The sequence below is a fragment of the Oncorhynchus nerka genome, linkage group LG28 (assembly GCF_034236695.1).
Source record: "Oncorhynchus nerka isolate Pitt River linkage group LG28, Oner_Uvic_2.0, whole genome shotgun sequence".
Lineage (NCBI taxonomy): Eukaryota > Metazoa > Chordata > Actinopteri > Salmoniformes > Salmonidae > Oncorhynchus > Oncorhynchus nerka.
Genome location: NC_088423.1, coordinates 84074396 through 84088189, shown reverse-complemented (window position 1 = coordinate 84088189; position 13794 = coordinate 84074396). Strand labels below are relative to the sequence as shown.

The 13794-nt window shown below is 42.7% G+C and overlaps 1 protein-coding gene across 1 annotated transcript in view; it reads right to left on the bottom strand.

Moving 5' to 3' along the window:
• Positions 1 to 119: 119 nt before the first annotated feature.
• Positions 120 to 13794, bottom strand: part of LOC115113775 (solute carrier family 12 member 4-like) — a 49717-nt gene continuing 36042 nt past the window's right edge. The window contains exons 15-24 of the mRNA XM_065013197.1: positions 10197 to 10316; positions 9984 to 10088; positions 9621 to 9789; positions 9169 to 9364; positions 8723 to 8892; positions 8343 to 8474; positions 4689 to 4796; positions 3047 to 3234; positions 1927 to 2060; positions 120 to 1568 (exon numbers count right to left, since the gene is read on the bottom strand). Of these exons, the coding sequence (XP_064869269.1) occupies positions 1477 to 1568; positions 1927 to 2060; positions 3047 to 3234; positions 4689 to 4796; positions 8343 to 8474; positions 8723 to 8892; positions 9169 to 9364; positions 9621 to 9789; positions 9984 to 10088; positions 10197 to 10316 (1414 nt within the window). The 3' untranslated portion in view covers positions 120 to 1476. The remainder of the gene's footprint in view (positions 1569 to 1926; positions 2061 to 3046; positions 3235 to 4688; positions 4797 to 8342; positions 8475 to 8722; positions 8893 to 9168; positions 9365 to 9620; positions 9790 to 9983; positions 10089 to 10196; positions 10317 to 13794) is intronic.

Genomic DNA, 13794 nt, shown 5'->3' with positions numbered 1-13794 from the left:
TGAATGAGTTGTATATTTATTTACACAATGCTCTGCACACACTTTATACTATATTACATTGAGTTTAATGTAAAAATCACTTTGAACTCTTTTTACATATCTCATTCTAAAAATATCTCTGTGTTATGTTTGTTTAATGATACAATCAAGGCCACAAGGTCATACTGAGGCATTTACAAACTATCTTTATTTCTCTGAGGACACAGATCTTGATGTCCATCAGACAAACTTGAGTTTCACAATGAAACTGTTTCATAGAAAGACGATTTCATCTTAAAATGAACATTAATGTAACATTTCCTCACAAGGGTGTACAGTGAAACAGTATGCAACATGTTAACATACTGTAATGCCTCCTACAGTAATCTCAGGAATGTTGTATTCTGTATTCATAGGTTATATCGTATTTATTTAGCCTTTCTCTTAAGTAAATAATGCTTTGAGTTTTTATCTTATTTTATGAACACATTGATATATCTGAAGTCAAGATAGTTCAATTCTGGTTGAATAGGGAAATGAATCATGATTTTATTGCTAAGTTCAGATAAATACTCTTCGCCTTTACAGCTCTTGCAGTCTACAGGAAATGTGTGCATATGCTACTCTGTTCAGGTGGCCCTGTAAGTAGTCTTCATGCCTATAATAAAGACTTTTGTACAGAAATAGTAGATTAAATGTAATGTATAATTGTCAATGATTTAAAACATCTTCTCTTTCAACAATTCCAAATTATAATCCAGTAAAATAATGCTTCAAAACAATCTCTGGAATCCACATTTACAAGCACTCTCTGTGCCATCTGTTTAAATACCCCACCTGGCATTTCATTATCTACAATACGAAAAATCTTATCCTCATCGGGGGAAGGTTGAGAAAATAAATAAGAAAATAAATAACAAAAGTTATTATTATTATTATTCCACCAACCATAAAAAGGTTGTGAAAAACACTGGCACTCTACACAGAGGCCTTCATAAGGACCACCCAAGACTGTGCTATCTGCCAAGCTAATCCTTAATGAGGGAAAGCCCACCACATTTTATTTTCTGCAAACAACACAAATACTGACTCAGTCGACATAGAAAATTCATGTTTGATGGATGCATGTGTAAAAGTAGCAGTTGTTAATGGTCTCCTATTGCAGAAATAGGTTTGTGAATGACCCAAGCTTTAGTTGCCTTGGCAATAAGGGATTCATGAGGGAATTATAGCATGTAATCTTTAAAGGCTACTGTCCTCATGGAAGGCAATACTTTCCGCAGAAATGCCAGGCAAATTATTATTGCTTTCTGTGGTCCTCAAATACCACAATAAAAGTCCTCTTAATTCCATCATTAATTGGCACAGTTGGTATGTACTGTATGCTGAGGATCGGCTGGATGCTGCTGCCGGTGCTGCAGTGCCCCCAGTGGTCGGGGTGGAATGTCTCCTTTCGAGGCAGTGTCGTGACCTGTGACCCGAGTGGTTTCTGATAGGTCAGGAGTAGATAGTGATGACCTCTCGTCCTCCTCCTCTCACCAGCAGCACTCTCTCCAGACCTTCCGTCAGCACCTCCAGAAACTCCATATCTGGGCCAGAGTTAAGCACTGTTATAACCAGCAACTCTGCATCACTGCACCTGCGATTACATCTGCAAATCTGTGTACGCAACAGATTTGATGTTCAGCTTAAAAGCCAGTAGTCTTTCATCTCGGGTCACATTGCCAAATCTTTCGTGTATGCTGTCTGGCCATCTACTCCTATTCATTATTTCACCTTTTACACAACTCATGCTACACTCAACCCCAAATGACAATCCCCAAATTACACTCCCTAACCCCATAATGAGCCCTAAAACATTGTCCTAAAAAATGAAATATTGTACCACACAGACCTCTAAAACCAGTGTTGTCCAGTACAATGAGAACGGCTGTTAGTGAAGGATACAGTTCTCATCTCCGTCTGTGTTGCGTGGCGGCCCCGGCATGTTGAGCAGCACCAGGCGAGCATCATGGGACTTGTTGACAATCACCTCGTTCAGCTTCACTGCTGTGTGCATCCGCCGCACATTGGACTGGTCCCTGGGACACAACCACATACAGATGTTACAAATGCAATCCAGAACATTCAATTATTTCAAGGGATAGTTCACCCAAATTACACATTGGTTTCCTTACCCCGTATGCAGTCTATGGACAACGAATGACAGCAATCCAGTTTCCCTGGCTCTGTTTCCACATGCTCACGTCATGGGACCGATATTATAATTTTTCACTCGTGTCCATATCATCCGAAAGTATCTACAATTGATTTTGAACCTCAAAAAAGTACCTTATAGAAGTTTTGTGAATGTGAATATTGGTCCCATGATTTTAATGGGATTTGTGCCACAAATGCTAAAACATTAGTATGTGGAAACGGTGCCAAGGAAACTATACCAAAGCATGGATTGCTGTCATACCTTGTACATAGACTGCGTACAGGGTAAGAAATCAAATGTCATTTTGTAATTTGGGTGAACTATCCCTTTAACAATGCCGTGGAATAATGTTCAGATATCCAACAGTGGACAGCATGAACCAACTCAGTCATTAAGCAGAAAGACATCAAGTGCAGTTCACATAACAAAGCACACCCCACCCCGCCATGATGATCAGAATAACATATCACTAAAAGTAATTTACAGACAGAGTGATCAGATTAACATATTACTCACAGGAATCTACAGACAGAGTGATCAGAATAACATCTAATTCAAATGAATTTACAGACAGAGTGATCAGATTAACATATTACTCACAGGAATTTACAGACAGAGTGATCAGAATAACACATCACTCAAAGGATGAACCATTCTCTGTCTGCAAGATGAAAGAGGCAGAAAAAAGAGAGAGAGGAGATGAGGAGGAGAGAGTGAAGAAGTAAGACTAGCGAGAGTGGAATACCTCAGATGGGACCGGATGGAGATTTTCCTAACCACGTAAAAGGCCTGGGGGTTTTCCTCGTCAGATCACATGTCTCAAGAAAAACTCCTGGCCTTCCAATAGACCAACAACAAGTGACTCACGGTTTGAGGCTCATGAGTTCTCTGAAGTTCTCTGGTGCATTGTTCCTGTTCCTCCTCTCTGCCTCGTACTTCTCCTTGGTCCAGGTCATCTGGTTCTTATCAGCTACAGGCTCCACCACCTCCTCCTCCTCGTCTGAGTACAGGCTGCCCATACGGATCAGAGAGTGTCTGTCCTTTACCAGCTGGGCCTATAGGGGGCAGAGTGCAGGGGATACAATGTCATAATGTCCATACTAGAGTGACTTGAAATGCATGGCCATACATTGCTTCATTTAATGCTAGTGTAGATACACTAAATATACAGAAGTATGTGGACACCCCTTCAAATGAGTGGATTTGGCTATTTCAGCCACACCCGTCGTGGACAGTTGTATAATCGAGCACACAGCCATGCAATCTACATAGACGCCAGTAGAATGACCTTACTGGAAAGCTCAGTGACTTTCACCGTGGCACCGTCATCTGGATGCCACCTTTCCAACAAGTTAATCCGCCCTGCTAGAGCTGCCCCGGTCAACTGAAAGTGGTGTTATTGTGAAGTGGAAACGTCTAGGAGAAACAACGACTTAGCTGCGAAGTGGTATGTCACACAAGCTCACAGAATGGGACCGCCGTCCTCGGTTGCAACTCTCACTACCGAGTTCCAAACTGCTTCTGGAAGCAACGTCAGCACAATAACTCTGTCGGGAGCTTCATGAAATGGGTTTCCATGGCCGAGCAGCAGCACACAAGCCTAAGATCACCATGCGCAATGTCGAGCATCGGCTGGAGTGGTGTAAAGCTCACCGCCATTGGACTCTGGAGCAGTGGAAACACGTTCTCTAGAGTGATGAATCACGCTTCACCATCTGGCAGTCCAACGGACGAATCTGGGTTTGGCGGATGCCAATGAGAATGCTACCTGCCCCAACTGTAAAGTTTGGTGGGGGAGGAATAATGGTCTGGGGTTGCTTTTCATGGTTTGGGCTGGGCCCCTTAGTTCCAGTGAAGGGAAATATTAATGCTACAGCATACAATTACATTCTAAATGATTCTGTGCTTCCAACATTGTGGCAACAGTTTGGGGAAGGCCCTTTCCTGTTTCAGCATGACAAAGCAAGTCCTTACAGAAATGGTTTGTTGAGATTGGTGTGGAAGAACTTGACAGGCCTGTATAGAGTCCTGACCTTAACCCCATCGAACACCTTTGGGATGAATTGGAACGCCGACTGTGAGCCAGGCCTAATCGCCCAACATCAGTGCCTGACCTAACTAATGCTCGTGGCTGAATGGAAGCAAGTCTCCGCAGCAATGTTCCATAATTTAGTGGAAAGCCTTGCCAGAAGAGTGGAGACTGTTACAGCAGCAAAGGGGGAACCAACTCCATATTAATGCCCATGATTTTGCAATGAGATGTTTGACGAGCAGGTGTCCACATACTTTTGGTCATGTAGTGTATTGGTTCCCAGCCCCAGATTAAACCTACTACTGGGATAAATCACACTTTCAATGGAGATTCTCCAACTGAGCATGCTTAAATGCAGGAGAAGACATCTGGGTCTGGGAAACCAGCTCAATATGTCCTTCACATAACAACTATTGTTATGTATGTTTGATCTGACAGGTGTAATTCTGTGGATGTTTGTTGATGTGTAATATGTACCTCTCTTTCTCTCTCTGCGCTGGACAGCCTCATCTGTCTGAGCATCTGAGACCTCTGCTCCATCATCAGAGTCCTCTCATAAGTGTAGGCCGAGATGTCGCTGTCATGCTGAAATTTTTAACATGGTAGTATGTAAATATCTGACCTTTGAATACACTAAGGGGAGAGAAGTGAAACTCTTAGTTGGATTGCATGTTTGACTCCTGGTATGAGGGATTTCTCTCTCCTTCTCCACCATAATGACATAATTAGATTTAAGGAGGTCCATCTCTCACCGTCTCCACCATCATTACATAATTAGATTTAAGGAGGTCCATCTCTCACCGTCTCCACCATCATTACATAATTAGATTTAAGGAGGTCCATCTCTCACCGTCTCCACCATCATTACATAATTAGATTTAAGGAGGTCCATCTCTCACCGTCTCCACCATCATTACATAATTAGATTTAAGGAGGTCCATCTCTCACCGTCTCCACCATAATGACATAATTAGATTTAAGGAGGTCCATCTCTCCCCGTCTCCACCATCATTACATAATTAGATTTAAGGAGGTCCATCTCTCACCGTCTCCACCATCATGACATAATTAGATTTAAGGAGGTTCATCTCTCCCCATCTCCACCATAATGACATAATTAGATTTAAGGAGGTTCATCTCTCACCGTCTCCACCATCATTACATAATTAGATTTAAGGAGGTCCATCTCTCCCCGTCTCCACCATAATGACATAATTAGATTTAAGGAGGTCCATCTCTCCCCATCTCCACCATAATGACATAATTAGATTTAAGGAGGTCCATCTCTCCCCATCTCCACCATAATGACATAATTAGATTTAAGGAGGTCCATCTCTCCCCATCTCCACCATCATTACATAATTAGATTTAAGGAGGTCCATCTCTCCCCATCTCCCCCATAATGACATAATTAGATTTAAGGAGGTTCATCTCTCACCGTCTCCACCATCATTACATAATTAGATTTAAGGAGGTCCATCTCTCACCGTCTCCACCATCATTACATAATTAGATTTAAGGAGGTCCATCTCTCCCCATCTCCACCATCATTACATAATTAGATTTAAGGAGGTCCATCTCTCCCTTCTCCACCATCATTACATAATTAGATTTAAGGAGGTCCATCTCTCCCTTCTCCACCATCATTACATAATTAGATTTAAGGAGGTCCATCTCTCACCGTCTCCACCATCATTACATAATTAGATTTAAGGAGGTCCATCTCTCCCCATCTCCACCATCATTACATAATTAGATTTAAGGAGGTCCATCTCTCACCGTCTCCACCATCATTACATAATTAGATTTAAGGAGGTCCATCTCTCCCCTTCTCCACCATCATTACATAATTAGATTTAAGGAGGTCCATCTCTCACCGTCTCCACCATCATTACATAATTAGATTTAAGGAGGTCCATCTCTCACCGTCTCCACCATCATTACATAATTAGATTTAAGAAGGTCCATCTCTCCCCATCTCCACCATCATTACATAATTAGATTTAAGGAGGTCCATCTCTCCCCATCTCCACCATAATGACATAATTAGATTTAAGGAGGTCCATCTCTCACCGTCTCCACCATCATTACATAATTAGATTTAAGGAGGTCCATCTCTCCCCATCTCCACCATAATGACATAATTAGATTTAAGGAGGTCCATCTCTCCCCATCTCCACCATCATTACATAATTAGATTTAAGGAGGTCCATCTCTCCCCATCTCCACCATCATTACATAATTAGATTTAAGGAGGTCCATCTCTCCCCATCTCCACCATCATTACATAATTAGATTTAAGGAGGTCCATCTCTCCCCTTCTCCACCATAATGACATAATTAGATTTAAGGAGGTCCATCTCTCCCCATCTCCACCATCATTACATAATTAGATTTAAGGAGGTCCATCTCTCCCCATCTCCACCATCATTACATAATTAGATTTAAGGAGGTCCATCTCTCCCCATCTCCACCATCATTACATAATTAGATTTAAGGAGGTCCATCTCTCACCGTCTCCACCATCATTACATAATTAGATTTAAGGAGGTCCATCTCTCCCCATCTCCACCATCATTACATAATTAGATTTAAGGAGGTCCATCTCTCCCCGTCTCCACCATCATTACATAATTAGATTTAAGGAGGTCCATCTCTCCCCATCTCCACCATCATTACATAATTAGATTTAAGGAGGTCCATCTCTCCCCATCTCCACCATCATTACATAATTAGATTTAAGGAGGTCCATCTCTCACCGTCTCCACCATCATTACATAATTAGATTTAAGGAGGTCCATCTCTCACCGTCTCCACCATCATTACATAATTAGATTTACGGAGGTCCATCTCTCCCCATCTCCACCATCATTACATAATTAGATTTACGGAGGTCCATCTCTCCCCATCTCCACCATCATTACATAATTAGATTTAAGGAGGTCCATCTCTCACCGTCTCCACCATCATTACATAATTAGATTTAAGGAGGTCCATCTCTCACCGTCTCCACCATCATTACATAATTAGATTTAAGGAGGTCCATCTCTCACCGTCTCCACCATCATTACATAATTAGATTTAAGGAGGTCCATCTCTCACCGTCTCCACCATCATTACATAATTAGATTTAAGGAGGTCCATCTCTCACCGTCTCCACCATAATGACATAATTAGATTTAAGGAGGTCCATCTCTCCCCATCTCCACCATAATGACATAATTAGATTTAAGGAGGTTCATCTCTCACCGTCTCCACCATCATTACATAATTAGATTTAAGGAGGTCCATCTCTCACCGTCTCCACCATCATTACATAATTAGATTTAAGGAGGTCCATCTCTCACCGTCTCCACCATCATTACATAATTAGATTTAAGGAGGTCCATCTCTCACCGTCTCCACCATCATTACATAATTAGATTTAAGGAGGTCCATCTCTCACCGTCTCCACCATAATGACATAATTAGATTTAAGGAGGTCCATCTCTCCCCATCTCCACCATAATGACATAATTAGATTTAAGGAGGTTCATCTCTCACCGTCTCCACCATCATTACATAATTAGATTTAAGGAGGTCCATCTCTCACCGTCTCCACCATCATTACATAATTAGATTTAAGGAGGTCCATCTCTCACCGTCTCCACCATAATGACTTAATTAGATTTAAGGAGGTCCATCTCTCCCCATCTCCACCATAATGACATAATTAGATTTAAGGAGGTCCATCTCTCCCCGTCTCCACCATAATGACATAATTAGATTTAAGGAGGTCCATCTCTCCCCATCTCCACCATAATGACATAATTAGATTTAAGAAGGTCCATCTCTCCCCATCTCCACCATAATGACATAATTAGATTTAAGGAGGTCCATCTCTCCCCATCTCCACCATAATGACATAATTAGATTTAAGGAGGTTCATCTCTCACCGTCTCCACCATCATTACATAATTAGATTTAAGGAGGTCCATCTCTCACCGTCTCCACCATCATTACATAATTAGATTTAAGGAGGTTCATCTCTCACCGTCTCCACCATCATTACATAATTAGATTTAAGGAGGTCCATCTCTCACCGTCTCCACCATCATTACATAATTAGCTTTAAGGAAGAACATCTCTCACCATTTCCACCACCTCCACCTCTGCCTCTATTCTCAGCTGGTACAGGAACGTAGCCAGGTCCTTCTTCATCTGAATACTGTTGTCATCCATCTGGGCCACAGTGAAGATACGCATCTTACACTTCCTCCAAACCTGAAATACACACCATGGTAAGAATGGAGTAGTCTAGCAGTTAAGAGCCGATGTGCCAATGTGCCATTGAGCAAGGCACTTAACCCTAATTGCTCCTGTAACTCACTCTGGATAAGAGCATCTACTAAAATGTAAATATAGATCCTTTTCTGAACAACACATCCATTCTTCTTTAGTCTCTCACAAGTCATGGTGGCCAAACAGTAAATGCTCCCAGAGTTTCTGCATTGATGTGCGCGGGACTTTACCTTGTGCTGTTTGAGCAGGAAAGGTAGCAGCATGAGCATTCCTCCGTCATGGACGATCCACCACACATCAATGGAGCCGTCTGTGAAGCGTTCGTGGTTGCTGGGGTAGAAGGAAACATTCTTGGGCACCATCAGAGCCAGGTGGGCTGCTGTGGTACAGCGGACTGTGTCTGTGGGGAGGGGCACAGAGAGGTAAATATGTTCACTTTGTGTAATATGTAATGTAATACAATTCAATGTTGATGCTATCAGTTAACTAAAGAGTCAGCACGTAATGTTACAAATACTATACAGGCTGAAGGACAGCATCAAACCCACAGAAACATAGAAATGGCCAATGCTCTCACGGGGAAACTGGGATGAGGTTATGGTTTGGAATATTATTATGGGAATGGGTCAGATCCATGTGTAGGACCAGGCTAGTTTACAGTAAATCAGAGTCTTACGAATGAATGTCTTCCATGCGCGGGGGTCTTCACTTTGCCTCCAGCCGTAGGGCCATCCCATCACCACTGTGTTGTGCTTCATGCCCCCCAGGCCACATGACTGGATCAGGTGGGCAATGCCCTCCCTCACCTTGGACGCCACAACCACCTGGCAGAAACCCTTCACCCGCTCGATCTCCATCATGTTCTTTACGGCCTGACGAGGTTGAGCAGACAATGCAGGTAATCATGAAGATGGTAATAAACTCACTTATTCTTATTGGCACAGAGGACACAACAGAAATTCTATCTCTTTCTTATAGCTTTATAAAGTGGACTGTATGACCTAGCGAGGAAGGTAACAGCCTTCAAACAATCCTGAACTGATTCAATAAAGCTGCAGTACGGCAAAATGTATTTTCCTTGTACACACATTAGGCTATCGGAGAAATAAGTTACAGCTCTATCCCTACCTGTTCAGAGGCCTGTGTTTCTCCGTAGCTGTCCAGGAACTGTCCCTGGATGACAGAGCCCACTATGGTCAGGCCCTTCCCTGCCTTCAGCTGGGAGACAAAGGTCAACAGACGGGGATACTTCACATGGAGGTCCTCATCCAGCTTCAACAGCACCAGGACCTGGGGCCTGGAGAGTGGAGGGGCAAGAGAGACAAAGAACATGAGAATCTACCTGGAAGTACTAATAAACAACTACAAAACAACAGTAAAAACTGTAGAGTGTTAGAAAGTACAGAATGTATGAAGAGGAAGAGGTAGTTATGCATATCTGAAGTTGGAGATACCAGATATCTAAGACTATGGACAAGGAAGGATGTTCACCTCCAGTTTTTAGTGTGAGGTGGTCCATGCTCCAGCCGTAGCAGAGAGTAGCGCGCAGCACTGAGGGACAAACCTCGTATCCCATCTCCCCACTCCTTCTCCGCTCTGAGAGAGAGACAGAGAGAGTGACATACTCTGGCCTAAATAGCTAACTCATACAGTGATCCAATGATATACAATTATGATATGAGACGGGTAAGAGTCCAGACATACCCCTGGTACTCAATGTACTTGTAGATCATGCCAGCGATGCACATGGCCACGATGGCATAATACCAGGAGGAGATGAACATCAGAGCCAGACACATACTCATACCCAGAAAAGACAGAGCCCTGTGGGGGAAACACACAGATATACTGTAGTACTCTTTATACTATACTATTGGACGCATGAAAGGAGATCACCAGTTGTGGTCGTTCCAAAAAGCACCCACAGATCTTACAAAGCTCAGTACCCGCTTAGCAAAGAAGCCAAAAAGGGTATCATTCCCATAGTGCATTAGTTGAAAGAGGCGCTCTGGTTCACTGCCCGAATTCGCCCTGTAACACACCAATTTGACCTGTTATTAAACCATCTGGCGAATATCGTTGTGTGCAAGACCTTAGAATAGTAAACAATGCTGTACATGCTAGAGCACCCCTGGTGCCTAACACTGTTACCATTTTATCCCAGGGGCCTCCAGGTAGTTTGTTTTTTAGCTCATTTTAGCTCATTCTTTCTTTCTTTCTTTCTTTTCTCTTCTCTTCTTTTGTTGATCCTGGAGGGAGTTTTTTGGTTCAGTATGTTGACCATTTGTTGGTTTGCTCACAATCAGAGGAGATATGTCACGAGGACACTCAGGCATTGTTGATTTTTTGGGGGCAGAAAATGGTCATAAAGTTTCCCCCAGTAAGATGCAATTATGCCGGTTAAATATTTGGGTCATGAAATTACTTCTGAGGGTCACACCCAATTAAAGCTTTGCCTAAACATGTTATGCCCTCTCCACTGGTAGATTAGAGGCAATTAAAGCTTTGCCTAAACATGTTATGCCCTCTCCACTGGTAGATTAGAGGCAATTAAAGCTTTGCCTAAACATGTTATGCCCTCTCCACTGGTAGATTAGAGGCAATTAAAGCTTTGCCTAAACATGTTATGCCCTCTCCACTGGTAGATTAGAGGCAATTAGTAAATTCAACCTCTGCAGGATTGTATTTATGGGAGAAAGATGGAGGCGAGTGAAGCTGTGGTCTCGACTGGTGAGATGTTCTGATATTGTGGCAATGTCTCTTCTAACCGTACATGTGCCCCATGTGGTGGAGGCAATTATTAACCTCTTAAGTCGACCCTCTACTTTTTTGAACATTCTGTTAAAAATCGCGCAACATTTCAGCGCCCTGCTACTCATGCCAGGAATATAGTATATGCATTTGCTTAGTCTGTGTGGATAGAAAACACTCAGACGTTTAAAAAACTGGTTAAATCACTGCTGTGGCTTTACCAGAACGGCATTTACATCGAAAAGCACAGGAAAAACTGATCACTGAAAATGGGAAAATATATCCATGCGCTACTTGAACCCATTGATAAAGGTGAACCACAATTAATTGACTGAGGTTGCAGTACCTACAGCTTCCACACGGTGTCTAGAGTCTTGTCATTTCCCTTCGAGTTTTTTCTTGGTCAAACACATGCAGGGCACCGTATCTCCTCAGGTCTAGGACCGGATATTTTCGTTGAGTTTCTAGCCGGACATTTTTCCAGACGGACAGCTAATGATCTTTACATCGCCTCCTGATGAATTTTATCGCTTATTAACGTTTACTAATACCTAAAGTTGATTTACAAACGTATTTCGAAGTGTTTTGTGAAAGTTTATCGTCGACTTTTTGAATTTTAAAAAATGACGTTACGTTTTGAAACAATGTTTTTTTCGTTTATCACACAGTCTACATATAACGATATCTAGGCTTTATATGGACCGATTTAATCGAAATAAAGACCCAAATAGTGTTTATGGGACATCTAGGAGTGCCAACAAAGAAGATGGTGAAAGGTAATGAATGTTTTCTATTTTATTGTGCGGTTTGTGTAACGCCGAAATGCTAATTATTTTGTTTACGTCCCCTGTGGGTCTTTTGGGGTGTTACATGCTATCAGATAATAGCTTCTCATGCTTTCGCCGAAAAGCATTTTAAAAATCTGACTTGTTGCCTGGATTCACAACGAGTGTAGCTTTAATTCGATACCCTGCATGTGTATTTTAATGAACTTTTGAGTTTTAACTAATACTATTAGCATTTAGCGTAGCGCATTTGCATTTCCAGAGCTCTAGTTGGGACAGAAGCAAGAGGTTAAACAGGCAAAAACGGCTCAGTTGATGTCCGCGAGACTGTTAAGACTATCAGAACATTCTTAACCCTTCAACTCTTCTCCCTGCAGCAGATACCGGTGAAGACCATGACTGTGATTTAGCTATTGAAGCTGACTGTAGCTCTAGGTTGGACTTGAGAGATACCCCATTAGACAATCCAGACTTTTAGTTTTTTTGTAGATGGGTCTGCCCAGAGAAACAAAAAAGGGAATCTATTAGTTGGTTATGCTGTTGTGACTGTTTTGGAAACTGTGGAAAGTGCTCGACTCCCCTCACACGAATCTGCCCAGGCAGCAGAACTATTTGGCTTGACCAGAGCTTATATTTTGGGAAAGGAATGCTCTGTTAACATTTACAATGATTGTAGATCTGATTGTAGATCTGAGTTTGGTGTTGTGCATGATTTTGGAACATTGTAGAGGAATAGAGGGTTTTTGACCTCATCTGAAAAACAGATTGCACACAGTAATCTTGTTTCGTCTCTCTTAGAGGTGGTCCAGCTTCACTCCTCTGTTTCTGTAATCAAGAGTCAGGCGCATTCTTCCTCTAATGACAACATTCCTCTGGGGAACACTAAGGCTGACCGCGCTGCTAAATTGGCTGATTCCTCTTCTGTTTCCCCCTCCTTCACATGGCAGCAGTTCCCGCTTCCACTAACCCTTTCTCTGTTAATGACTCTGCAGGCAACGGCTGATGCATCAGAGAAGGACGCCTCGGGTGTATGGCTGGATGAGTGGAGCAGACCAGCCATGCCCCGCTGTACTTTACAATTCCTTGCCAAATTGTCACATGGTCAAAAAGAGGGATGGTGGATCGTGTAAATAAGTGAAAGGGGGAGACCTAGTCAGTTGTACACCTGAATGCATTCAACTGAAATGTGTTTTCCGCATTTAACCCAACCCTTCTGAATCAGAGAGGTGCGGGGGGCTGATGTTGGTGTACAGTAGGTTTTACTGTGCTGGCAGGACATTTCTCTGGTGGTGGGGTTGTACAATGTTTGATTTGCATGACTAACAATGTTGAACCAAACTCTGAAAACAGAATTGTTTAAACTAATTGGTGAAACAAGCCTGACATGGGTAAAGGTGCTTCTATTGGCACTGAGTATGAGAGGCAGATCCCACACAGTCACTGGTCTCTCTCCACATGAGGTGCTGACTGGCCATCCCACGAGGATGACTAATACACCTTTTCTCAAGAACAGGTTGTCCCTGCAAGGAATGGAGGAAGACATGGTTGAGAATTGTGTCACCCTTAACAGTGTTCTTAAGAGACTTTTCCCCCGGGTGAAGGTGTCTTTGCCGAACTTGGCAGGTGGAGCTGAGCACTATTTCAACCCAGGTGATTTTGTGGTGGTCAAATACTTCAGGAGAGAGAGTTGGAAGGACCTCTGTTGGAGAGTGCCGTACCAAGTTCTTCTGACCACCTCCACTGTGGAAACCTGACAGAGGGTGAGA